General features: G+C 34.7%; 1 protein-coding gene across 1 annotated transcript in view; it reads left to right on the forward strand.

The window, feature by feature from the left end:
- CALR3 (calreticulin 3) overlaps positions 1-25,765 on the forward strand; it is a 34,140-nt gene that overhangs the window by 1,883 nt on the left and 6,492 nt on the right. The window contains exons 2-8 of the mRNA XM_007489732.3: positions 720-821; positions 9,554-9,757; positions 11,597-11,691; positions 15,311-15,520; positions 18,441-18,548; positions 18,844-18,978; positions 22,127-22,219. Coding sequence (XP_007489794.1) covers positions 720-821; positions 9,554-9,757; positions 11,597-11,691; positions 15,311-15,520; positions 18,441-18,548; positions 18,844-18,978; positions 22,127-22,219 — 947 coding nt within the window. The remainder of the gene's footprint in view (positions 1-719; positions 822-9,553; positions 9,758-11,596; positions 11,692-15,310; positions 15,521-18,440; positions 18,549-18,843; positions 18,979-22,126; positions 22,220-25,765) is intronic.

Genomic DNA, 25,765 nt, shown 5'->3' on the forward strand with positions numbered 1-25,765 from the left:
GTTGTGGTCATTGTCTTTCAAGTGTTTGAAGGGCTGTCATGTAGAAGAAGGATTTCAGCATCATTGATTTAAAGCTGGTTGGCATCTTAGAAGTCATTTAGTTCAACTCATTTTTTCACAGACAAGGAGATTAAGATCTAGAGAAGTGATATGATTTAAGGTCACACAGATACTAAGTGACAATACCAGGATTCAAACTTAGGTCCTGAATTCCTAATTTAATGCTTCTTATTGTACCAGTTAGCTTTGTATCTTTATAGGAATGTGTAGAAGTTGCAGAAAGGCAGATTTCAGGTAGATATAAGGAAAGATAATGCTAGTTAGAGGTGGGCTGCCTTAGGAGACAGTGAGTTTTTTTCAGAGATTTCTAAGCCAAAGCTGGGATATTACTTGTCATAGTTGAAAAGAGGCTTCCTGTTCAGGTATAGTTTATATAAGATAACCTTTAAAGATGATTCTCTGATCTTAGAAGTGGAAAAGGATCCTACAGCCATGTCACTATGGTTTGATTAAAAAAAAAAAGTTTTCCTCTTGAAAATTTGTCACATAAATCACCTAGGGTTTACCCTTAAGAGATAGACTAGTCATAAATAAATCCTGAGCATTCTTGACTCTCTCCATCTTTGAAAAGACTAGTGTCTTCTCAACTATAACCTTAATGCCTGACTTATAATGTTTATTCCTGACTTTTCTTACTCTTTTCATTTTTTTTTAAACAGAAAGTTGGAGAAATAGATGGATACCTTCCACTAATGACTCCAAATTTGGGCACTTTAGGCTATCATCAGGAAAATTTTATGGAGACATACAAAAAGATAAAGGTTAGTAATAAGCATTTCATTTAATTTGCAGCTCTTATTCTGGCTCTTGGGTAATTGGGTCATGTCAGCAATGAGCTGACAGGGATGAGGAAGGATGAGGTTACAAGATAAGGAGAGCCCCTGCTTTCTGCCTTGTTCTACTGTCACTTGTTCTACTAAACAATTATGTTGGATGTAAGGGATACAAAGATATAAATTAAATAGTCCCTGACCTTAATAAGTTTACATTTACTCTCCTTCCTTCTCTTTCTTGATCTTAGCAAACCAGTGCAATTCTACCCTATCTTCTACAGTTAAATCCCTTGATTCCTTTTCTTGTGGTCAGCCATGACTTGTCCAGCTCCAACTTCAAATTACCCTCACAACATAGTGAACAGAACTGGAGAATCACAAAACCATGTTCCCTGGGTCCACTACAAATTTATCTTTCATAATCTCAACTAGAACCTCACTTTAGCAAGGCAATTCTTTCATGCATCCCTAATTATTTTACTCTCTTTTCCAACATTTTTCATCCTTTCTCAAGCCTCCCATGACAACCTCTCCTCCTGTCCTTTAAGCTGAGGACCTCGTCCTAGACCACCAAAAAAAAAAAGGTTATTCACTAAGAATTTCCTCTTTTCCCTCTCTCATCTCATATCACTAAATTGTCTTTCCTCATGATCTCATGATTTCCTCCATCACTCAGTTCACAGGAAGAAGTGATTCTTCTCCTTGCCAAAGTAAATCTCTATGCATATCCTTGATCAAATTCCATCCTGTCTTTTCCAGAAGATTGCCTCATCTATTTCCCCTACTTTCTATTAATCTTTCTATCTATTGACTGTCTTCTTGCCTACAAACACATCCCTAACCCCTTTATCCTATTAAAAGAAATCCTCACTTGATGCTATAGCCTTTGTCCTATATCTCTTTTTGAGAAGGCCATCAACATTAAGTAACTTTGAGAGCAGGTGGCTCAGTGGTGGATTGAGAGCCAGGCCTGGAGTTGTGAGGTCCTGGGTTCAAATTTGGCCCCAGCTATAACAATTAAAATTAATTTCTCTGCCAAAAGTATTGTATTTTATGAGATTTATTAAAGATTAAGAAATAAAGAAAATACAAAATAAGAAAAGCATGTGTCTAGGAGGGCTGGAAAGCCCATTCAATTTCACTTACTACATCTTGAGAGACACTTGTGCTTAGAAGCAGAAGCAGGGAGAGGGCGAAGTAGTTGGAAAGTCAATTTAAATACAAATTGTGTTCTCGAACTCAGGTGAGGACTCAGGGTGATATTATAGGGAATTCTGGGAACTACCAAGTTGGTAGTTGGAAATTGAAGTTTGGGGTTCAAATCTCCATTTTACATTCACCCCCATTTGATCCTTTTGGGAGGAGTTTCCCCAATAGGATCATGAAAACATAATCAACTTAAAGATTACAATAATTTGAGGATAAGAGGAAAAAAGAACAAAACCAATAATTGCTAGACGTGTTGACAAAAAGAAAGTTAGGGGGCAGTCCCCTTTGGCATGAAAGTATAGATACAAATAAATGTTCAATCAACCACACCCAAAGTTCATTCTTGATCTTCTCATGCAGCTTGTGGTCTGGAGGCATCTTCATGGTGTCTTCTCCAAACAGTTCAGTTTCTGGATTGGAGTGGTAGCATGTTTCTTAACCTAAAATTCTTCTCAAAAGGAATTTAAACTTTGCAATTTAAAATAATAATATTTTTACATTCCCCCCTTGAAGAGAGTGATTAAAAAACATAGGCTCACTTAGGGATGCATGGCTGAGTTGTGAGGTATATGAATCAATTGGCAAGAGAAATTAAAAAGACATCAGAAAAATCCAAATAAAAAAGAAAATTTCTGGATGAAAATATAGGCTATCAAAGTCTTATGTGTAAAAATTCTAAGTAAAGGAAAAATAAATCTATAACAGATCCTTGAATCAGGACCCAATTAAAATGATCTAAGCAAGTTAGAGAGCCAGGTTAGGAGCCAAGTTTGGGATACTTGTCTGTAAGTATTTTCACAAAGAGTGTGGACACAAGGAAGGCCTACATCTTAACATATGTTAAGCATGTCTTGGGGACAGTAAGCAGTTTGATCTGGGTTATATACATACCATGCAAAATATTTCTATATTATTCATTGGTTAAAAAAATTTTTTTTATTAAACCCTTACCTTCCTCCTTAGAATCAATACTATGTACTGGTTCTAAGGCAGAAGAATGATAAGGGCTAGGCAATGGGGTTAAGTGACTTGCCCAGGGTGTCTGAGGCAGGATTTGGACCTAGGACTTCCCAACTCTAGGTCTGGCTCTCAATACACTGAGTTACCAGCTGCCCTGTATTGCTCATTGTTATAAGAGAATACTCATATAAAATCAAAACTCCAATATAAAAACACAAACTGTAGCAGTCCACCCCTAGCTATGGGCAAGGGAAACAGTATGTACAGATTGTCTTAGAAGAGAGCATGCTCAGTCTTGTGCATGGCTAGGAAAGCCTCTGACCCTTGACCCCAGCTTCCCCCAGGTGAAAACAGGTTCCTTTGTGCTCACCTGGCTAAGAAGAAACCACACCTATACCTTGTCATTAACCAATGATAATCATCCCTGTGTATCGTGTATATTTGCATATCAAAGACATTAAAAGCAGCCACAGCAATCTCCGCCCTCTCTTCCCTCTCTTCCTCTTGGATCTCAGCTCCCACTGATGTCTAGAGGCCAAGCTCCATCTTTAATTTCTTTCCTTCTCTATCTCTCTCACCTGGGACCTGGCCTTCGGCCAGGCACTTTCTTTTCTCTATCATCTCTCCGACCTGTGTGGTATTAAGTTTGGATCTTTGGACGGGTACAAGCCTTCTGAGTAGTCCACTGATTGGAGTTTTTCTGTGGCTCATTGATAATTAATAAGGCCTGCATTTCTGACTCATTCCTGCCACCTCATATCTCTAATTTGGCTCCACCACCCCCCTCGCGGTATCCAAAACCTCTATCCTTCCTCTATCTTCGTACCTTAAAGCTTCTCTCACCTCGGGAAGCTTTACAAACTAAAGTGAAAAATAATATGCTTTGATCTGCATTATGACTCTATCAATTCTAAGTGTATAACATTCTTTGTCATAAGTCCCTTGGAACTGTCCTGGATCATTATATGACTGAGAGTAGCTAAGTCATGACTGATCATTGTGCAATATTGCTGTTACTATGTACAATATCCTCCTGGTTCTGCTTATTTAACTCTGCATCAGTCTTTCCAGCCTTTTCTGAAATCATCTTTTTCATCATTTCTTATAGCACAATAGTATTCCATTACTATCAAATATCACAAACCATTCCTCAATCAATGGACATCCCCTTAATTTTCAATTCTTTGCCACCACATAAAGAGCTGTTATAGATACTTTTGTACAAGTAGGTTCTCCCCAACCCTTTTTTAAATCTATTTGAGATGAAGATCTAGTAGTGGTATTACTGAATCAAAGAGTATATGCACAGTTGTATAACCCTTTGTTCATAGTTCTAAATTGCCCTCCAGAATGGTTGATCAGTTCATAATTTCAAGAACAAAGCATTAGTGTTCCAATTTTGCTACATCCCCTCCAACATTTATCACTTTCCCTTACTGTTATATTGGCCAATCTGATAGGTGTGAGGTGTTATCTCAGAGTTGTTTTAATTTTCATTTCTCTAATCAAGAGGGATTTAGAACATTTTTTTCATATGATTATTGATAGCTTTGATTTCTTCATCTGGAAACTGCTTGTTCATATCCTTTGGCCATTTGTCTATTGGGGAATGGCTTATATTCTTACAAATTTGACTTTGTTCTCAATATCAGAGAAATGTTATGAAAATTTTTTTCCAGTTTGTTGTTTCCCTTCCAATCTCGTTTATTCTGGTTTTGTTTGTACAAAACATTTTAAATTTAATATGATCATAATTGCTCATTTTACATCTTGTGATATTCTCTTTTTTGGTCATATATTCTTCTATTTTCCATAGATCTGACAGGTAAACTATTCTATGTTTCCCTAATTTACTTATGGTATCACCTTTTATGGCTAAATCATATACCCATTTTAAACTTATTTTGGTATTTTTGAATTAATTCATTTGTATAGGATGTGAGATATTGGTCTATATCTAGTTTTTGCTATACTCGTTTCCACTTTTCCCAGTAGTTTTTATCAAAGAGTTCTTAGACCCTAAACTGGGATCTTTGTGTTTATCAGTATATTACTGAGGTCATTTACCCCTGTATATTTTTTATCTAATCTATTCCATTGATCCACCATTCTATTTTTTAGCCAGTACAGATTGTTTTGATGATTACTTCTTGATAGTACAGTTTGAGAGCTAATACTGGTAGGCTACCTTCCTTCACAATTTTGTCATTAATTCCCTTGATAATTCTTGATCTTTTGTTCTTCTAGATGAATTTTGTTACTTTTTCTAGTTCTATAAAATATTTTTGGTAGTTTAATTAGTAGGGCACTGAATAAGTAAATTAATTTAGGTAGAATTGTCATTTTTATATTACCTTGGCCTACCCATGAGCAATTAATGTTTTTTGGTTATGACTTTATTTGTGTGAAAAGTGTTTTGTAATTGTGTTCATATCATTTCTGTGTTTGTCTTAGTAAGTAAATTCCCAAATATTTTATATTAGAATTATTTTAAATGGAATTTCCCTATGTCTTGATGCTGGATGTTGTTGGTAATATGTAGAAATGTTGATGATTTACATGGGTTAATTTTGCATCCTGCAAATTTGCTAGTTATTAATTATTTCAACTAGTTTTTTTAGTTGATTCTCTTGGAGAGAATCTCTAAGAATCTCTAAGATCCTCTAGGATTCCCCAAGTATACCATCATAACATCTGCAAAGAATGATAATTTAGTTTCCTCATTGCCTACGTCAGTTCCTTTAATTTCTTTTTCTTCTTTTCTTACTAAAGCTAGCATTTTTAGTACAATGTTGAATAATAACAGCGATAATAAGTATCCTTGCTTCACCCCGGTCTTATTGGGAAGACTTCTAACATCTCCATTACAGATGATAGTGGCTGATGGTTTTAGATAGACACTACTTATCATTTTAGGGAAAGGCTTGTTTATTCTTATGTTTTCTGTTGTTCTTAATAGGAATTGGTGGTGTTTTTTGTCGAAGGCTTTTTCTGCACCTATCGAAATAATCATTATTATCTAAATATTATTAATATATATAATAAATAAAATATTCTATATAATATGTATAATAATATGTAAAATATTATTATTGATATTGTCAATTATGCTAATAGCCTTCAGGCTTGCCTTCCAGGTATAAATCCCTCCTAGTCGTAGTGAATGAGCCTTATGTTATATATAGTCTCTTTGCTAATATTTTATTTAAGATTTTTGCATTGATATTCATTAGGGAAATTGGTTTGTAATTTTCTTTCTCTGTTTTTGCTCTTCCTGACTTAGGTATCAGCACCATATTTGTGTCATGAAAAGAATTCGGTAGGACTTCTTTGCCTGTTTTGCCAAACAGCTTTTATAGTCTTAGGATGAATTGTTTTTTAAATGTTTGATAGAATTCACTTGTGACTATCTGGCCCTGGGGATTTTTTCTTAAGGAGTGCTTTGATGGTTTGTTCAATTTCCTTTTCTGAGATAGGTTTACTTAAATATTCTATTTTCTCTTTTATCAATCTGGCCAATTTGTATTTTTGTAAATATTCATCCATTTCACTTAGATTGTCAGATTTATTGACATATAACTGGGCAAAGTAGTTCTTATTGATTGCTTATATTTCCTCTTCATTAGGGATGAGGTCGTCCTTTTCATCTTTGATACTGTTAATTTGGTTTCCTTCTTTCTTTTTTTAAATTAGATTAACCAGTACTCTATTTTATTTGTTTTTTTTTTCATAAAATCAACTTCTACTCATATTTATTAATTCAATAGTTCTTTTACTTTTAATTTTATTAATTTCTCCTTTGATTTTTATGATTTCCAATTTAGTCTTCAATTGGGGATTTTTAATTTATTCTTTTTTCTACATCAATGAGCTTTAACAAAGCAACATTTGATACGAAGATATAGCAAGGCCAAAAAGAGAAGTTACAAAGTATTTCCCCTTATACCACCTCAGCTCCTGGTAAGAATAGGCTCAAAATCAAAAAGCAATTTTACCCCTCCAAGTTCACTTCCATAACCAGTGGATAAATGAATTATCTTTGTTTCCTCTGTGCTGGGTCAAGCTGGTCACTGACTTCAGAGCCTCCCAGCTGCTATCTCACTTGTGCTCAGCTTCTAATAAATCTTGGAATGGACTTCAGCTTCTAGACTAATAGTACTCTCTCTTTTGACCTTTCTCAGCTCAAAGGTTCATAGTCATCTCCAATACTCCATCTAAAAGTGAGAAAAAATGTACAAAAGAGACAACAGTAGGGCCAACTTTGTTCTAACACTGGGTGAGAGAAAGCCTAATACCCTTCTTGTACTCAGAGACCTATAGGAGCTTTACTTCCTTGCTCAAAAGTCAGGCAAGAAAGAAAAAGAAGTGAAAATGAAAGAAAAGAAAATGAAGAACTTCATTTTGCGCTTGTTGAGTTTATGAGGAAGGAGTGCTCAACACTATCAAAAGCTGCCAAGAGGTTAAGATAGATGAGGACTAAGAGGCCACTGGATTTGGTGACTAAGGTAGCTATTACACTTGGTTTCTCTCGCATTCTTCATATCTACCTCATTTCCTATCACTCTGATTGTTCCTTCTCAATCTTCACTGTTTCATGGGTCTATATCCAACTCCCTAAATCTAGATATCTTCTAAGACTCTCTTAGACCCCTTTTTCTTATCTCTAGTCTCATCCTTAATGAGCTCATCAGCTTCTACCAATTCAATGATATACTTGAATACAGATTATTCCCACACATATAGATAGATAGATACATATGTATATATAAATTCAACCTTCATCTCACCAAAACTTTAATCTTTCATTTTCAACTACCTGCATGCTATATATATATATATATATATATATATATATATATATATATCCCTATCTGTCACTAGCACTCAAATTCAAAATATCAAAAAATGAATTCATCAATAAATGAGTTAAAAATCAATAAAACCCCAGTAAACCTGCCCCTCTGGTCATGGGAAAACAAGGCATATTAATGTACTTTTAGTAGAACTGTGAATTAAACCAACCATCCTGAAAGCAATTTTGAACTATGCCCCAAAAGTTGTTAAGTGGTGCATACCTTTTGATTCAGAAATATCACTACTGGGTCTATGCCCCAAAGAGATCAAAAAAAGAGGAAAAGGACCCAAATATACAAAAATACCTATTAGAAATTAGAATTAGAAATTGAGGGGTTTCCATCCATTGGGGAAAAGCCAAACAAGTTATGATATATGAATATAATATAATATTATTATGCTTTGAAAAATTGAAGAGGATGGTTTTAGAGAAATGGGAAGACTTATGAATTGATACAGAATAAAGTGAACAGAAACAGGAAAAATATTTATACCATTATACCATAACAACAGTACCATAAAGATAACTTTGAAAGACTTCGAACTCCACTCAGCGCAATGACCAACTATGCAAATCCTGTGGAGAAGGGGCAGCCCATCCCCAACTGCCACTCAGGACAAGGATGCCATCCTGGCTTAACAGTAAGCGGAGGAAGAGAGAAGAGGCAGTATGTGCCAAGCAAGTCAAATCACCACTACCACCTTGACCACCATCATCTCCATCTACCAATGGAGACAACCCAGTACCCTGAATCCAAGAGACTTGGAAATAGCATGGCTTCCATCCTGTTGCTCTCAGCCATCATCCAGGGAAGCAACCCTTATGAAGTCTGGCAGCTGCTTTGCAAATGCTGCAGCCACAACTATTGAAGACCCAAGAAAAGAAAGGTCGTCACCAAAGACCTTGGCCCTGTCAGATGGTTCAACATCAGCAGCACCTTGAGGAACATGAGACCTTTTTTTTTGACTTTGCACTTGATACCTTCCACACGTCTCTCCAATTAAATGGGGAGAGAAGTGACTGTCTTCCTTTTTCATCTGTGTCTTTAACATTTAGCACAGCAGTTTTCACATAATAAGCATCTAATAAATTCTTCATTCATGCTTCCAGAATATTCCTTATAAAATGTGCTGCCTATTGCCTGGTAAGTGATTAGAGTGCAGAGTGAGATAGTTTTTCTTTTAGACCTTGCCAGTAAGGGAATTTGTTTTGCTTCATTATCACAAGTTTGTAACAAAGGATTTGTTTTCTTTCCTTTGTCGATGAGGTGAGGGAGAGGTGGGAGGTAGGAAAGACAGATTTTCATTAATGGAAAATATTAATAGTATTAAATTAACCTGCTCCTTTTCCAGATCTCTGTTTCTAATTGGTGTCACTACTATTCTCCCAATTATTCCTACTATTCTCCCAGTTATTCAAAATAAAAGTTGTTTATTTAAGTGCCTTTACAGTATGACTATATAAGCATTCATGAATATAAAATCCATTCCTTATAAGAAGTGAGCCAGCCTATTAGCAGTATGTATGGATATGAAAATCCAATGTATTAACATATCTCTTAATATATTTGAAATATACTTTGTTGTAAAGTCTAGGGAGGCTAACTATTTTTTATATTTTATTAACATACCACACTGATAGTACATTGCTGTTGTAGTTGAAATATGTAAACTTATACCAATGTTTTTATTTAAAGGTCTGCAAACCACTGAAAATGCAAAATTTTATGCTATCTCCTCACGATTTAAACCATTTAGCAATAAAGGAAAGACACTTGTTATTCAGTATACAGTAAAACATGAACAGAAGATGGATTGTGGTGGGGGTTATATTAAGATCTTTCCTTCAGAGTTGGATCAAAAGAACCTAAATGGGAAGTCACAATATTACATTATGTTTGGTGAGTTAAATAATGCAGTTATTTTAAAAATATATATTTAAATAGTCATCTACTGACAATGCAAAAGTAATGATATATAGTCAGGAGTTCAGCTTTCAAGAACTTTCCTAAAAAGGATGTCCTAGAGTTGTCTTTCAGAAATGTTGGCCAAAGTTTGTCATAACATCTCCTTTTGAATAGTGACAGTACCCTTTCCTAGATTAAATTTTTCAATGGGTATATAGCATTATCGTGATTATAATAATGATTCTTAATTATTAATAATACATTTCTATGCTGTATACTGACAACAACCATATAAGTAGGTTTTGGGAATGGTGTTATGCTCATTTTACAGATGAAGAAACAAACTAAGTGATCTACCCATGGTCATTAAGCTCTTAAATGACGAGGTCTAGAGTCAAACCCAAGTTTCCTGATTAAAAGTACAGCATTCTCTACCACATCACTGTCACATAGTTGCCCCTTATTTTGAAATGTATATAAATTCAAGTTCATGGAAGAGGGAAAGGTGTTATGAATGCTGTATTTGCATTAGTTTCCCTAATGTAGTTCTTGAGTGCTGAACTGATTCTTTAAAATAGGGAAGAATTTATGTTAAAATAAGACAAGTAGCATGGTATAATGGAAAGAAGATTGGACTTGAGTTACAAGATGTGCATTCAAATCCTATGTCTATCAGTTTTTAGCTGTGTAATGTTAACTTCTCTGAGACTTCATTTCATCATCAATTATAGAAGTAATAACCTGTACTTCCTACCTTATAAGAGTGGACCAAATGAGATAACATGTAAAAGTGTCTTTTAAACTTTAAAGAACAATGCATACATGAGCTATTAAGTGGAATTATCTACAATGAATGAAAATATGCACTATATGTTATTTTTCAGGCCCAAAATATATGCTTCAAATTCTCCTAATTATATCACTGTAATAAAAAATTTAAATTTAAAATAAGTATATAATTGAAACTATCAAACATTTTAGAAGAATTTGTTAGAGATTTAGTACAATAGCAAAACTTCCTTTTGGACAAGAATAAAATTTGTTCTATTAAGTGCTAATTTTTTTATTTTTATTATTCTATATGGTGATTTTTCCAGTATGTATCATGTGCTGCTCTACCTTCTCATACAGAATCTACTGAAAAGAACATGTTTTCCTTGATGAGCAGATTTAGGAGACATTCTTATACCAAATGTTCATACAGGCTATTTGTGCCCAACCTATAATAGAGCCTTCCAAGCTTATATTGGTCTGATCAGCCATAGTTAGACAAACTGTACAGTGACTCTAACATAATGATGCTTTTTTAGTCCTTTTCAAGTATGAAGGACAACAGTCATACCAATTGGTCTCAGATTACTTTATTTTTTGAGTTCTTATATCTGAATTTTATAATTTCTGAGTTCCCTTTACACAAAGTAAGGTAAACTTTTGTTGTTAATGGTGTGCCTGCTTCCAGCAACCCATTTCCTCTTATACTTTCTACTTTTAATTTGCTGTACAAAATCTGATGATTTCCAGGAAAGTAGATCATTATCTCCCTTCTTTCCCCAAGGCAAATATGGTAAATTATATGTAATGTAAGATTTCAATGGATTTTGAACAAGTATTTGAAAAACTCTTTGATTAAACTTTATATGGACTTTTGGCAGCTTACTTTTTGTTCCTTGTCATTTAAGTGAGATATTACCATACATTTATAGCTTATAACTTCAATGGTTATTGCTTAATATGTAGCCTTTCCTTTGCTTCCCATATTTTAGAAGAAATGTTTGATGTATTTAATAATGATAAAATATCTAAGGAAGTTGAGAATAGATTTTTTTTTTGTAGGACCTGATATTTGTGGATTTGATATCAAGAAAGTTCATGTTATTTTATTTTACAAGAATCAATATCATTCAAACAAGAAACCAATCAGGTGTAAGGTAAATGCTCTCATGCAAAAATTAGTCATCTTGTAAAATGTTTCTTTGTTAACATTTGCCTCATAACATTTCTAAAAGATACTGTAACTTATAAACCTTGGTACTGTGTAAATGATGTATGCTAGCACATGGACTGAATTATAGTATTTCAAACATATAGGGGCCTTAGAAATCATCTAGTTCATTCCTCTTAGTTTATAGATAGGGAAACTGAGGCCCAGTAAGGTGAAATTATTTAGTCAAAACCTACCAGGTGCAAGGTGGCAAAGCAAATACTTGAACCCAAACTCCAAGGAGAATCACTATCCTACAATGGCAAGAGTATTTACCTGGGAGTTTGGAGAAACTTGAGTTCAAATCCTGTCTCTGATACTTACCAACTGTGAAATAAAAACAAACTAAAGCCCTCTGATTTTTTTTCTCACTATACTACGTTTCTTCCTGTGTATGAAGGAAGATAGAGATTTATTCACTGGTTCTTACAGCTTGTCATAAGCATTTAGACCAATTATTAGCAAAAATAAAGTAACAAATCAATTCTTTGAATTAACTGAAGATTAGTGTTTATCCTCATTTTTTTTCTCAATAGACTGGTATCCCCCTCCTTTTTTTGTATAGGTGTCTATTTCTTACTAAGGTGAAACTGCCATACTACACTATACTTTATAAAATAAGAAATACATTAGTATAATAATTATACAACAGCCTATGACATGTTCCCTGGTAGCTGAAATTTAACCTTTTTAGTGTCAAATTACCTTTTTTATTTTAACTATAAAAATCTTTCTGAAGCATGCCTCTTTAGTTCCTTAAATAGAATATAAGGAACATAATGTAACTATTCCTTGATGGTGAAAAATTATTACAAATGTCATTTATTGTACTGTAGGAAAAATGGTTTGACACATGAACCTAAATGGATACCCTAAAGATAGCCTTGAACTTGCTTTCTTAAAGTTTCAGATGTCTGCTTGCTTTTTAGTTATTTGCACTATTTTAAAAGGTGGATGCTCCCTCCTAGTTCTCCTTCTGTCTTCTGATCATGCCTTCATCTCTTTTACTGGATCATCAGCTATATCTTATCCTCTAAACTTGGGGGTCTCTGTCAAGGCTCTACTCTGGATCTTCTTTATAACAAATGCTCATCCTTGAATACTTTGTACTTTCTTTGAATTTCTCTCATTTTAAAAGGATTTCACTACCTCTGAAGGCAATCCATCTTTTTTTTTTTTTAACTCTTCTCTTTTATCTTAGAATTGATACTAAGTATTGGTCTACTCAAAAGAATGGGAAGGGCTAGATAACTGGAGTTAAATGACTTGCCCAGGGTCACATGGCTAGGAAGTTTCTGAGGTCAAATTTGAACCCAGGGCCTCCCATCTCCAGACTTGGCTTTTTATCCACTGATCCTCCTAGCTGTCTCTCAATCCAATCAATTTCTTTTTTTAGAGAATTTTAATTGTGGGGAAGTTCTTACAATTGTGCCAAAATTCACCTCTCTTTATTAGTTGGCCCTGGTTCTGCCTTATGTATAAAATGGATCTAATATTTCTTCCATATTATAGCTTTTCAGTAATGTAAGGGCTATAATAGCATGTTTCCCATTAAGTCTTCTTCATACTAAACATCTTTAATTCCTTCAAGCACCCCTCCCAAGACATAATTTTAGCCTCTTCACCATTCTTGTACCTCCTCTGAACATGTTGCAGAGCATGTCCCTCCTAAAAGCAGTGCCCTTCCCTTTTCTGGACAGAATGCTTTAAGGTTTGCAAAGTACTCTAGAAACATTTTCCATTTGATCTTTATAACAATACTATGATTAGTTTATAACACTAGTATTATTTATTCTCCCTTTACAATTGAGGAAATAATTTCAATGGAATTGTGATTTGCCTAAAGCCACACAACCAGTAAATGTCAAAAGCTTCATCTGAGCCCATATACATCCTGACTTCAAGTGCTAGGCTCCATATACTCTATCTTACTGTCTTTTTATTTTAAAGGCTAAAAAAGGTAATAGAACCAATTTTTTTAAAGTACTGTTCATCCAAGCTTATGTTCTACAAATATATGGTACCTATAGCTAACATTTATATATCACTTCAAAGTTTTATGCCATTAATGTGCCTACAACATGATACTATTTGGATCTGACCATATATCCCTTAAAAGTAATGTAATAAGTAGGACTTGGCTTACCCATTCACTAAATGTCACCTCCCTTGTCCATTACATATACATATCATGTGCCTGATATTCATTAGTGTGAAATTGTGGTCCTTCTAGAGATTAGTGAAAAGTAACCACTGTAATCTAGGTTTATGGCAATGTTCCAAATTCTGGTTTCCTCTTCTGCTCTTTGTTTTTTTGTTTCTTACTCCTGGTGCCACTTCTAACTTTCACTGCAGTTTATAGGGCTTAATAGTCTCTTCACTCTTACTTATTTTCTTGCCTCATCATCTTTAATTGTCATTTCTTCTGTGCCTCCTGCTTTTCTAGGGAAGAGCTTGACTTTCATAATCATACATGACTCTGCCCAGTACAAAAACTCCTTTACTCTAGGTGACAGATTGTCCAGTCACAGTGATCTTTGTTTCTTAGTTATTTTCCTTAATAGCTGCAAAGAAGCTGTTTCTGTTTCCTGAAGAAAGTAATTGTTTTTCTGGGTTGAAGAGTGTTCTGGAGGCTTGAAATTACTGAAGTCTAAGGTCACTTGTTATAAAGTAGAAAGATACACTTTCTGAGTACTTCTCTAGTCTTTTTCAAGAAAAGATTATACTGAATCTTGTACTTAAGAAAACCTATTTATTTTTATCTACATGGTATGATATATAGAGAAAAGACAGTAATTTTTGAGCTATAAATCTTAGGTTCTAGTTCTGGCTATGCCACTAATTAGGTCTGTGGCTTTAGGCACCTTTCTGGTCTTTTGATTCTTTATCTATAAAAAGAGATTGTTGGTCTGACTAATCTGTAGTGTCTCTTCCAACTCTTACATTCCACAGTTACATAATTTAGAAGTTTTTCTATTTTTTTAAAGACGTGACATGTTATTTTAATTTTATACTACGTTAATTCTTAGAGAATCAGTTCAACACAATGAATCTATACAATGTTTGGTGCCTCAGGTAATTTTTCCAATAGATATAACTATGTAATTTTGATGAAGGGGAGAATCATGTTTAAAAGTAATTTCTTTAAACATGTACACAAAAAATATAGCTAATTGTGTTTATTTGCTCTAAATAAAGCAATAACTTTAAAAGAAAGGTATCCTTCAGTTTAAAGAGCATTACTGAAAACATCTATGTCCATTTTGTAAATGGGAATCATTGTGAATGTATTGAGTGAAATCTTAGTATTTAAAGAAACTTATCAACATAATTAAAGATCCTGCTGTAAACTAAATAATTATACAGTATCTTTTATTTATATTTGGATTTTTACTTTTTATGTCATGTTAGCTCTTATAGTAGCTAAGTAACTCATAGTCCAAAAATTACTCTTTATGCTTTTCAATTTCCAACATAATTGTTACCAATGAAGGAATTTTAAAGTACCTATTTTAGCAGGAAGAGAAGCATAATAAATGTTTTTTTTCTCTCTCTAAAATATTCAGGTTGATGGCTTTACACATTTATACACTCTGACATTAAGACCAGATCTAACTTATGAAGTGAAAATTGATACTGATATAATCGAATCAGGCAGCATAGAAGAGGATTGGAATTTACAAAAAATTAGAAGAATGGAGAAATCTGCTTTGAAGATGCCTGAGAATTGGGATAAATTGTCTCAGAATGATAAACCCAGTGATGTTCCATCTCAGGTTTTATTTTTCTCTAAACATTTGTAGAACTTATGCAAAAAATAAAATATAGTTTACATATAGCTGGTTAACACATCAGTACTCAATTGATAATGCCCAATTCTCTTTCCAAAAGTATGTAGCACTTGCATATTGATCATATATCTTGGAGGATTTACAGTACTGTAGAAAGGATCTGTAACATTTAAAGTTAAATGCTGGTGTATTTTTATTTTTGTTTTTTTACTATTGTAAATGTGGTATACATTTTTTTTTTGCATCGCTGACATTTAAAAAAATAATTTATTGTGTTCTTTCTTCCCTTAAATGTGAAGTATTTTTGAGCTATATTTGTTCTGCTTCTACTAAAGTCCTCCTTTAATGCCCCATCATGGAATCAAAGTGATCCCAAGTTTTTAAAGACTTTGCTAGTGAAGTGAAATCTCTGATGGATTTTGATGGCCTGGAAAGACTTTAAAAACAGACCTGTATACAGATTGTTATATGACAACTAATCTAGCCAAGCTTGGAGAGGTTCATAACAAAGTGCTAGCTACCTCACATTCTATTTTTTATTCCCATAGCAATTTGTGGATTACCTACTTCTATGTGGAATCTACATTTATTGCATTGTGGAAGAAGTATCAACACTAATGAAATTATAGATTTTAAAGAAATATTAGAATATGCTATGTTTTATGCATGAATCAGGTCTTGGGTTCAAATTTGACATTAAATACTTCCTAGCTGTATGACCCTAAGCAAGTCACTTAACCCTATTTGCCTAACCCTTTCCTCTCTCTTATCTTAGAATCAATAGTGTCCATTCTAAGGCAAAGGTAAGGGTTTAAAAAAAAAAGAAACTAAACAAAAACAGTTATATAACATGAACTAGTCAGTGATAGCATTTCTGAACAGGAAAGCTGATCCGGATATCTGTATAGAGAGAAATGTAACAAATAAAAGGAGGTCTGAAGGCTCACTGTAGTGGGAACAGGGCCTTAGTCAGCCAAATGAATCAATTCTAATTAGACTGATACCTCTCAAACTCTCACTAACTTTATCTCTCTTTTTATTAATAAATGCTTATAAATCTGGTGATGAGCCTTTAGACTACCTTTTGTTACAGAGACAAACTTTAGGAGATTACCAAATCCTTTAAAAAAATATTGAACACATTACCAGAGCCAAAATAATTTGTCACATACTGGCCAACTTTCTAATGGAAACCATCTCCTCATTGCTTTTCAAATGATGGTCACATAAGTCATCACAGGAAAATTTTGCAGATTTAGAAAGACTGCCAGAATTTGTGTTCAATTCAATAAGTTTTTATTGAATGGCCACTGTGCACCTAGTACTAGGGATAGTGAGACAAAACAAAGCAGTCTCTAGTCTAAAGGAGTTTTAAAAGGAGGTGGTGTAGAGAAGGATACATACACTGATAAAAAAATAAAAAATTTCTACAAAATAAATACAAATTTCAGAGTGAGGGTAGGGAAAGCAATAGTAACCTGGGAGAAGTATGAAAGCAAGACCTGGTATAAAAAAGTGGTACTTGAATTAAGCTTTGAACATAATTAGGGAATCTGGGAGCTGCCTATATGACAGCATGGAGATAGATTAAAAATTTGTTGCTGCTGTCAGGATATGTGCTTATGTGCATTTTATATAATATATGTAATCCAACATAATAACTAACAAAGCAACAAAAGCATCCTGTTTGCTTACAGTTGTTATTCTAATTATTATTTTGGCCATAGCTCTAGTCATTATGTAGAGGGGGTTATCCTGACTTGGCTTCCTTCATTCTTTATTACTTCAAAGCAATTTGACAAACATTTATTAAACACCTATATGTGCCAATCATTGTGCAAGGCCCTGGAGATACAAAGACAAAAATGGTGCTTATGTTCTATTGGGAAGACCCAGCAGGAACATAAATAAATACAAAATAGAGAAATAGTAAATCCAGACTCACTATAGGGAGAGAGGAGAAAACAAACAACTTGGTGCATTGGGAGATGGAAATTAGGAAAAGCTCCATGTAGGATATGGCACCTAAGTTGTGTTTAAAAGAGGAACTAAGGTTTCCAAGAGATGAAGATAGAGAGTGAGACCACTCCAAATATAGTGGACAGCTTGAATAAAGTTACAGGAGATGAAATAATGTGTACAGGAGCTGCAGACAGGCTAGTTTGACTGGCAAGCAGAATGCTGAACCATTGGCAGGCTTAATTACTTAAAGCATTTTTGGGGAGGGAATAACTAATGTTTCAGTCCAAACAAATGCATTGCCCCTTCTGATTTGATCCAGGAGAAATGTTCACATTTTATAATGGGATAACAGCATGTTACTGTCTTATGAACACATCTAAACCTCATCATGTATGAGTACATGTACATCATCTAAACTTGGAGGAAGAATGGAACTAAATCTCTCTCCCTTACATACAAGCATAGATACATAGGTATATATTTACACATGTGCATATATATTACATGTAAGCAGGGATTGCTATACTTTATTCTTGTATTCCCAACACCAAGCACAGTGCCTGAAACATAGTAGGAACTCAACAAATGGTTGTTGATTGCTAGATTGATCATTAAATACTTTAATGTGTTTGCTAGAGGGTGGAAAAATATGCATACCCATGTATTTGACTAGAATTTCTTGGCAGGTAAGGAAATCCAAAGCACTTGAATGAGCAAATAATTCAACAAGCATTTATTTAAGTGCTTATTGTGGGCAAAGCACTGTATTAGGTGCTAGGAATACAAACTCAGAAATAAAGCAAACCCTGCCTTCAACTTTGGTCAATGGAACACTAAGACCAAATTGATAGGAATGGAATTTTGACTGTACTCTCCCAAACTGTGGAGTCTATGTGAGAATCCCCTTAGTAGAATATAAATATCCATTGTTTTTCTTTTATAGGACTGGGATAAGCACCTTTTGGATGCCAGTGCCAACAAACCTAGTGACTGGAATAGTGAATTGGATGGAGAATGGCAGCCATCAGTGATTCAGAAACCTAAACATAAAGTATCTATCATTTTCTTCAAGAATGACATAACACAATGGGGCTATAACCATGAGTGGATTAGCAAGAATATTTTGGTGTAGTAGGAAGAACATTAGATTTGGAATCAGAAGGTTTGGATTTCTAGATTTCTAAACTATAATCCTTGTGTGACCTTGGATGAGTCACACCCAAGTGACCCTGTTTCGTTATCTGTAAAATGAGGGATTAGACTAGATAATTTCTAAAGTCTCCTACAGTTCTCAGTTCTATAATCATGAGGTCATATGTTGACCATTTTTTTGTTGTTTATTGCAGGATGGATTGAAATTAGATAATTCAGATTATAAAGATGTTTGGCTTCATAAGAAGATTGAAAACCCAGGATACTTGCAAGATTTTGAATTCTTAGAATATGAGGATATCGGTGTTATTGGACTGGAACTCTGGCAGGTCATTTAGGTTTAATTCACTTTAATTAGAATCTAAGCGATTTGATCCCTTCTGAATTGAATACCAGGCTAGATATATTTGGTAGGTTTATTAAAGTCATTAAAGCATTGAGGAATAATGTTGATAGCAAATATTTGATAAAACCTGATATAATATTACAGTATAAGCTGAAATAAATATTCTTATTTTATTACTTAGAGGATGCTTCAACTTTTATTGTCTGTAGCTAAATTAGTTGAATATTACATGGATGCGTTAAGCTTCTGAAAGATGAAGTTATTATGTTTTGGGATTAAAGAGTTCTTTTCATCCTGTGTCCCACTATAATGTCATTGCAACACCACTCATTATTGAAAAGTATTTAGTAAAGGGAGACTTTCTTGAATTCTTTCCAAGAGAAGATGATTATTAAATTATATAAAAAAGACCTTGTTCTATTGCCTGGACCTGAAGAACTATGTCAATATTAGGGCTTAGTGGACTTCATTTATAATTTTATAGAAAAGATAAAATCAGAAGTTCCCCACATAGAATTAAATTTGGTTTTAGATAATAATTATTTGTAAGTCATTTTGGCCAATGCATTATCTCAAAGGAGACAGAATATATTCCCTGTAGATGGATAGATAGGATCATAGAAGCAATGAACATGAGCTTGGAACAAGACTTTGGGGGTTAGTAGAAGGTAGAAGGGTCTGGTATGCTATGGTTCATGGGGCACAAAGAATTGGAAACAAAATAATGACTGAACAACAACTTTCATATAACCTAAATAATTCACTTGGCAACCTGTTTTCCATGAATTAAACTCTATGTAATGGCTAAGCTCAGCCTTAGAGAAAAGTTGAAAAAATATAACTCTTCATTTCATTGCCTAGATGGGGACTAGAGATTGTAGAATGTTGCATATACTGTCAGACACAGTCAATGTGTTCATTATTAGTTTTGGTGAAACTGCTTTTTTCTTTCTTGCTTAACTGGCCTTTTTTCTTTCCTTTTTCATCTTTGTTATAAAGAGTAATCCTCTAGGTAAGAAGAGGGGAGACATCTTTAGAACAAATGTTATATAAAAATGAATGGTTTCAGCAAAAATCAGATAATTTTTTAAAAGTGAGGGTTTGTGCTATATAGATGTATATATCATTTATATATATATGCATATACATATGGATACATATGCAACACTATGGATGTGAAATAACTATTACACATAGAGACTACTTTTGATTTGGTTGATACGCAGATTAAGGAGTTCATATTTTATGCTAAAAGCAAGATATATAAAAATCTGATGGAAGACTTCTCCTGCACAGAAGTCAAATAGAAGTGTGATTTCTTCTTGCTTTTAGCACAATTATGTTTTGAAAAGGGTACAAAGCAATAGAATTGTTTGGACATTGAGGCTAAGGTCAGGGTCAAGTAATCCTTTGAAAGATTATGATGTTCTAAATACAATATACTTTGTTACCCAAAGTTTCTATAAACTTGTTTAACCATGTCTCTCTTTTTTTTTAACCCTTACCTTCTGTTCTAGAATTGATTCTAAGTTTCACTTCTAAGGCATAAGAGTAGATAAGAACTAGGCAATTGAGGCGGGGGAGAAGGGAGAGCAGCTTCTAGGTGGCCCAGTGGATTGAGAGCCAAGCTCAGAGATGGGAGGTCCTGAGTTCAAATGTGACCTCAGACACTTCCTAGTTATGTGAACCTAGACAAGTGTAAGATTAAAATAAAATATCCAAATACTCCAAGTATTATTCTTATAAGATTTAATAATAATAACTCAAAAAAAAGGGAAGTAAAGTGAGAGAAAGAGCGCTTTCCCAGCCATATTAACAGGAAAAAGACCCTGAGGGCATGGTTATAGAAACTTTTAACAACCAAATGTAAAACAAAAACAAAACAACATGAGGACACAGAGGAAAGGAATTCTGGGAAACGTAATCCTAGGGTACAAAATTCCAACTACACATTCCCCCTGGAACCCTTTGGGAGACTAGTCACCTCAATGGATCATGTTAACATAACCAAACTTATAACAAGAGGTATATACAATAATTTGGGGATAAAAGGGAAATAAAAGAGAAAAAGAACAAAACCAACATTAGGTGTATTGACAAAAAGTCCATTAGAGGGCAGTCCCCTTTGGCATAAAAGTGTACATTCAAAATAAATGCATTCAACCCCCCATGGTTTAATTTAGCACATCCTAAAGTTCACTATGGATCTTTTGGTGCAGCATGTGGTTCCTGAAGGCATCTTCTTGGCTGTCTTCTCCAAACAGTTCACTTCTTCGAATCTGGGAGGTAGCAAGTTTCTTATCCTAAAATGACTCTCAAAAGAATGTAAACTTTGCATTATAGGATAATAATACACAAGTCATTTAACCCCCATTGCCTAGCCCTTACTGCTCTTCTGCTTTAGAACCAATGCACAGTATTGATTCTAAGACAGAAGGTGAGAGTTAAAAAAAAAAAAAACCTAGGTGATTGGGGTTAAGTAACTTGCCCAGGGTCATATAGCTAGGAAGTGTTTGAGGTCAGATTTGAACCAGATCCTCCTGACTCCAATTCTGGCTCTCTGTCCACTGAGTCACCTAGCTGCCCCCTAATCATGCTCTCTTAAGCAGTAATCACTAAAATAGTACCGGGGAAAAAAACAATAGGAATTTTGTGCTAAATTCTTATATGATTAAAAATATAGCATTCCATTTTCCAAATTGAAGGATCTAAGAATTTGTCTTCCTTTATCAACACAAATCACAATTCTTCTATACCTTTTCTTTAAGTACATAATGTGTCAGAAACATTTTCCTGGTGCTTGGTAGCTGTGTAAATTGGGGTCAGTCACTTTGCCACTGGGACTTGATTTTCTTTTTTTAGTACAAGTACTGATTCCACCTATTGTAAATTTATTGGAGTACTATAGGATGGGTGAGTGGGGATGGAATGTGATTGCCATCATTTGAGGGAAAATCCAAACCCCTTAAGTTACAGATACATTTGAGAATCAGAAAAAGAAGAAAAAGAAAATAAAGGGATTCAATCTTCATGATCTCTAAGGACTTTTTCAGCCTTCACCATAATGATCTTATGAAAATATTTTAAAGCTTTTTATAATAAAAATTAATAGACTCACCTTTTATGACTAGGTAAGATCTGGAACCATCTTTGATAACTTTTTGATCACTGATGATGAAAATTATGCTGCAGATTTTGGCCTAAAAACCTGGGGAAGGACAAAGGTAAATAAAATTTCTATTTAAATACATAGCAAACAGTAAGTGGTATAGGAAATCATAGAAGGGAGGGAAGGGCCATGCAGTTGGAATGGGCAGGAAAAATTAACATTTATTATATGCCTTTTATCTACCTATATTTCCTTTTTATTTAATTTCCTTATGAACATAATTATAATTTTTATTATAAGATGTAAGAGCATCAGGAAAAAATTTAGTAAAACAAAATTCATTGAGAATAATTGTAGTCTTAAATGGGTTAAAAAATAAATTTCAGAAATAAAAGATGAAAGTGACATGGCTAGATAGCAATGTCCAAAATATCTGAAAAAGATCTGAGGCTTTTAAGAGACCCCAAAACTGTTTGAATATGATGAGGCAACCAAAAAGTTAATGTTATCTTGGGCTTTATTAAGAAAGATATAAATCCCAGTAATAAGGAAGTGACATTATACTCTGCCCTCAGTCAGTCCATACTTGGATTATTATGTTTACTTATGGTCACTATATTTAAGGAAGGGCATGGAAAAATTGGAGAACATCTCTATGTTTCCATTGTTCAATGAACTCCAGTATCTCATATTTCACTGAAAAAATGAAGGCTATTCATAGAAGCTCTTCTCCCCTCTACTTCATTTCACACCACTCAGATGCTTTCTGCCACTATCTCCTCTTTCACTCTTGTCTAACTTGATTAGATGGCTCTTCTCCTTGCAAAGACCAACCCTTCCACAAGCATAAGTGATCCCATTCCATCCTCTCTTCTATATCACCATCTACCCTGTTCTACCCTTTAGCACCATAACACCATCAACCCTGTTCTCTCACTTAAACCCTTCTCTCTTTAAACACTTCCTATCTATTGGCTGCTTTTCTACTGACTTCCCTACTGTGATATTGAAATCACTTTTAAAAGACTGATATATATTAATTTAAGGTCCCCAAGGATTTTACTTATGAAAACCTTAAATGAAACACTCAAGGGGGCAGCTGGGTAGCTCAGTGGATTGAGAGCCAGTCCTAGAGACGGGAGGTCCTAGGTTCAAATTTGGCCTCGGACACTTCCCAGCTGTGTGACCCTGGGCAAGTCACTTGACCCCCATTGCCTAGCCCTTACCACTCTTCTGCCTTGGAGCCAATACACAGTATTGACTCCAAAACAGAAGGTAAGGGTTTAAAAAAAAATGAAACACTCAAGTCAGAATGGAGTTTTATGGTAGTTTAATCACATCAGGAGTAAGAAAGGAGGAGAGGGAAAGAAGGAAAGAAGGGGACGAGGAAAGAGGTTAACTCAACCTTCTGGCAGAGCCAGAAGGGAGTTTAGGCCTTGGAAGACCAAGGTAGAGAAGGGAATCAGTCCTTTCACTCATGTGACCAATCTGAAGGAAAGCTGCCTGTGGGACTCCTCCTTGCTCCAGCTCCTAGAACTAACCAGTGCCTAGCCCTGTCCACAGGAAGTGCACGAACTCCAGAGGCTGTTCTCTACCTCACTTCCTGTGCCTCACACTTGCCAATGGTGGCTCAAGTTTGGCTTAGGACAGCCCAGGTGGGCAGTTAGTTATTTCTGATTTGTCATTGAATAGCACATGTGTGGGTGTGCACAATCTTTGGGTGCTAGACCAAGCAAGATGGAGGAGATTTAAAAATCACACTACTGCTGTGTCCATGTCCAACCCTCAGTTGATTCATCTATCTCCAATAGCTCTTGTTCTGTATCTCTCCCTTCCCTTTTGTGGCCGAATCCCCTGAAAAGGTTGTTCACAATAGAGGACTAAACTTCATCTCCTTTCACTCTTCTTAATTCTTTAGTCTGGCTTCTGACCTTGTCATCTGAGGCTACTCTCTCCAAAGTTACTAATGATCTTAATTGTGAAATCCAATAACCTTTTCCCAATTTTCATCTTTCTTGCCCTATCTACAGCCCTTGACCTTGTCAATCACCTTCTTCTCCTTGATAATCTCCTCTTTAGGTTTGGGGGCACTGCTTTCTTCTGATCTCCCACCTATCTGATGGCTTCTTTTCTGCCTTCATTGCTTGATCTTCATCCAGATCATGCCTGCTAACTGTGGGAAAGGATGTCCTACAGGGTTCTCTCCTGGGCCCTTTTCTCTATTCACCTATATTACCTATTACCTATTTCCCCATCTGTAAGGTGAGAGTCATAATAACAGCTTCTTCCCAGAGTTGTGAGGATCAAATGAAATAATAATCATAAAGTGCTTTACATAGTAGGCACTAAGAACTAGCTACTATTATTATTATTAGCTAACCACTCCCTCCAGTTCAGTGATACTGGTCTTCTTACTATCCCTCACATATGTTCTCACTAGCCTTCCCTCCTTCTAGGAAAGCTCTCCATCCTTATCTTTGCCTCTGAGTTTCTCTGGCTTCCTTCAACTCTCAGCTAAAGTTCCATCTTCTACAATAAGCCTTTCCCAAACCTCCTTAATCTTAGTGTCTTCACTGTGACTACTCCCTTCCTTCTGTGACTACTCTGTATGTATCCTATACATAGTTGTTGCATGTTGTCTCCTCAGTTTAGACTGTGAGCTCCTGAAGATTCCTGAGGATTTCTTTCTCTTAGCACAGGACCTGGGATATAGTAGGTGCTTAACAAACACTCGATGACTGACTGACTGACAGTAACTACACAATTCCTCTGAATCAAATATAAAATCCTGTTTGGCATTTAAAGCCCTTCACAACTTGGCTCCAAACTAATTTTCCTGTCTTATTGTATAATATTTACTTTTATTTACCCTACAATATTTAACATTTACATAGTACTGTGTATTTTCTCCTGTAACTCATGTAACTTTGCCTTTAGAAATTTGGATGCCTTGCCACTTGACGCACATATTATGTACTGATATTGTTTCATTGCCTATGGTATCTTTCATCAAGATGTGATTTCCTTCCTTATCACTTGAATAGTTCAATTTTTACTTTTGCTTTTCCTGAGATCATGATTGCTACCCCTGCTCATTTTTTTTTACTTTGACTGAAGCATAATAGATTCTTTTCCCCCTTTTACATTTTTTGTAAATTTATTTTACCAATTACATGTAATAACAAATTTCTACATACATTTACTGAAGTTATATATTCCAAATTGCCTCCCTTCCTTCCTTCCCTTCCCCTTCCAAGAGCTGGAAAGCAAACTGATCTGGGTTATACATGTATTATCATGCAAAACACATTTCTACATTGTTCATTTTTGTAAGAGAATATTTATATAAAACCAAACCCCAAATAAAATAAAAATGAAAATGAACTAAAGTGAAAACATAGCATGCTTTGATCTGCATCCTGACTCCAACATTCTTTCTCTGGAGGTGGGTAGCATTCTTTGTCATAAGTTCCTCAGAATTGTCCTAAATCGTTGTATTGCTGATAACAGCTAAGCCTTTTCACAGTTAATCATTCCACAATATTGCTATTATTGTGTACAATGTCATTCTGGTTTTGTTATTTCATTCTGAATCAGTTCATGTAGGTCTTTCCAGCCCTTTTTGAAATCATTCTGCTCATTTCTTACAGTCTAGTAGTAT

Source organism: Monodelphis domestica, chromosome 3 (assembly GCF_027887165.1).
Source record: "Monodelphis domestica isolate mMonDom1 chromosome 3, mMonDom1.pri, whole genome shotgun sequence".
NCBI lineage: Eukaryota > Metazoa > Chordata > Mammalia > Didelphimorphia > Didelphidae > Monodelphis > Monodelphis domestica.